This window comes from Marmota marmota, unplaced genomic scaffold (assembly GCF_001458135.2).
Source record: "Marmota marmota marmota unplaced genomic scaffold, marMar, whole genome shotgun sequence".
Classification (NCBI taxonomy): Eukaryota; Metazoa; Chordata; class Mammalia; order Rodentia; family Sciuridae; genus Marmota; species Marmota marmota.
Genome location: NW_026013420.1, coordinates 525 through 2483, shown reverse-complemented (window position 1 = coordinate 2483; position 1959 = coordinate 525). Strand labels below are relative to the sequence as shown.

Genomic DNA, 1959 nt, shown 5'->3' with positions numbered 1-1959 from the left:
TCCTTATGGCTGAGTCAAAACATTTAAAATTACTCTATGTAATTCTTAGTATGTAAAGCTATTTCATGCTTAAAATGGTGGGCTGATGGTCCAATCTTCATGCTTCCACTTTGCCAAGTAAGTACATTAGATTCTTGAATAACAAACAATGTATTTTTAGGATTTTCCATTCTTCCTACAGTCAGTATCATTCTTAGAAATCAAGAAGGAAAATGGCTAATTTCACTACAATGAGTGGATTTCTTCTCATGGGTTTTTCTGGCAAGCCTGAAATAGAAATGCTATTTGCTGCTCTTTTCTTAGTCTTATACATAGTGGCTCTAGTTGGCAATATTCTCATTATTACCACCACTTCCATGGATCACAGTCTCTCCTCACCTATGTATTTCTTCTTGAAACATCTCTCCTTCCTGGATCTGTGCTACATTTCTGTGATGGTCCCCAGGTCCATTTGCAACTCTTTCATGCATAATGGCTATATTTCCCTCTGGGAATGCATACTGCAGTGTTTTGCATTCACTCTCTGTGGCTGTGCTGAGATGGCATTACTCACAGTGATGTCTTATGACCGTTATGTGGCCATTTGCCTTCCACTGTGCTATGAAGTCATCATGGATATCAGTACCTGTGTTCATGGAGTGTTAGCCGTCTGGGCCAGTGGAATCCTTGGTGGAGTCATGCACACAGCCGCTACTTTCTCCATCCACTTCTGTGGTGCCAACATCATTCATCAATTCTTCTGTGATGTCCCCCAGCTTCTGAAACTCTCTTGTTCCAATGAATATGTGGGTGAGCTTGGGGTTAGTGGCTTCTTGTCCTTGGTGGCATTTGTTTGCTTCATCTCTATTGGAGTCACCTACATGCATATATTCTCTACTGTGCTGAGGATACCATCTGCTGAGGGCAGAGCCAGAGCCTTTTCTACCTGCCTACCCCACCTATCTGTTGTCATATTATTCATCTCTACTAGTGCCTTTGATTTTCTAAAGCCACATTCAGAGTCTCCAACTGTGTCAGACTTTTTACTCACTGTTTTTTATACTGTTCTGCCCCCAACACTCAATCCAATAATCTATAGCCTGAGAAATAAGGCCATGAAGGCAGCCCTAAAAAAGATTTTCAAAAGAAGAAAAGACTTCTTCTTTTTCTGAATCATATCTATTAATTTGTTTTGAGGGAAAAATAAAAATTTATTAAGAAAAAATAACATAACCAATCAAGAAATTAAAGTTAAAACAAAATTTATTATAGGGAGATTCATATGAGAAAGTCATCATACAAATGGACTCTATGCAATAAAAACAGTGAGTACAGAGTTATGTATAAATTACTCTTATAAATACAGCAGATAAAAATCTCACCAAACAAATCCAGGTGTGAGAAAAATTTCTTCCGTTTTAAAGGAATGAATTATTCTTCATCACTCATTTTTATCAGTGTAATGGAAACATAGTTCATGTGAAATGTCTTCCTCATTTTTTCCTGAATTACACTAAAGTGGGAGCCACCTGATTCTCAATGCCCTCTGGTCATGTAGGGGTTCACTACAGTTCTATAATGTTTCAGCCATTTCAGTCAGCAATACACAGTGCTCACCCTGGAACAGTCACATCATTTGCTCTGCCCCTTCAGATGCCATGGACTACTTCGCCACTTATGTGGATGAGATGTTTAAATGAAAGAATAATTTGATCAAGCTCAGAAAATGAGTCAAAGAAGAAATCTGAACAAAATTAATAGAATACCATGTTAGAAAAAAGAGACATAAATGAAAATATATACAAATATAAATGTAATTTTAGTGATTGAAATTTGGAACTAAAATATGGGTCAAACAGTAAAAAAAATATAAGACAAACTTAGTGAATTGAAAGGTCCAAAGACTTCACACAGAATGAGATGAAAGAAATGTATGTCTTTAAAAAAATCTGAAAAAGATTAGCAATTACAAGATTAACA

At 36.5% G+C, this 1959-nt stretch overlaps 1 protein-coding gene across 1 annotated transcript; it reads left to right on the top strand.

Moving 5' to 3' along the window:
- Nucleotides 1-212: 212 nt before the first annotated feature.
- LOC107135059 (olfactory receptor 14J1-like) lies at nucleotides 213-1112 on the top strand (the record flags this gene model as incomplete). Its single annotated transcript, XM_015477017.1, has 1 exon — nucleotides 213-1112. A coding segment is annotated over exon 1 (900 nt), but the record flags the coding sequence as incomplete, so codon positions are not given.
- Nucleotides 1113-1959: the final 847 nt, after the last annotated feature.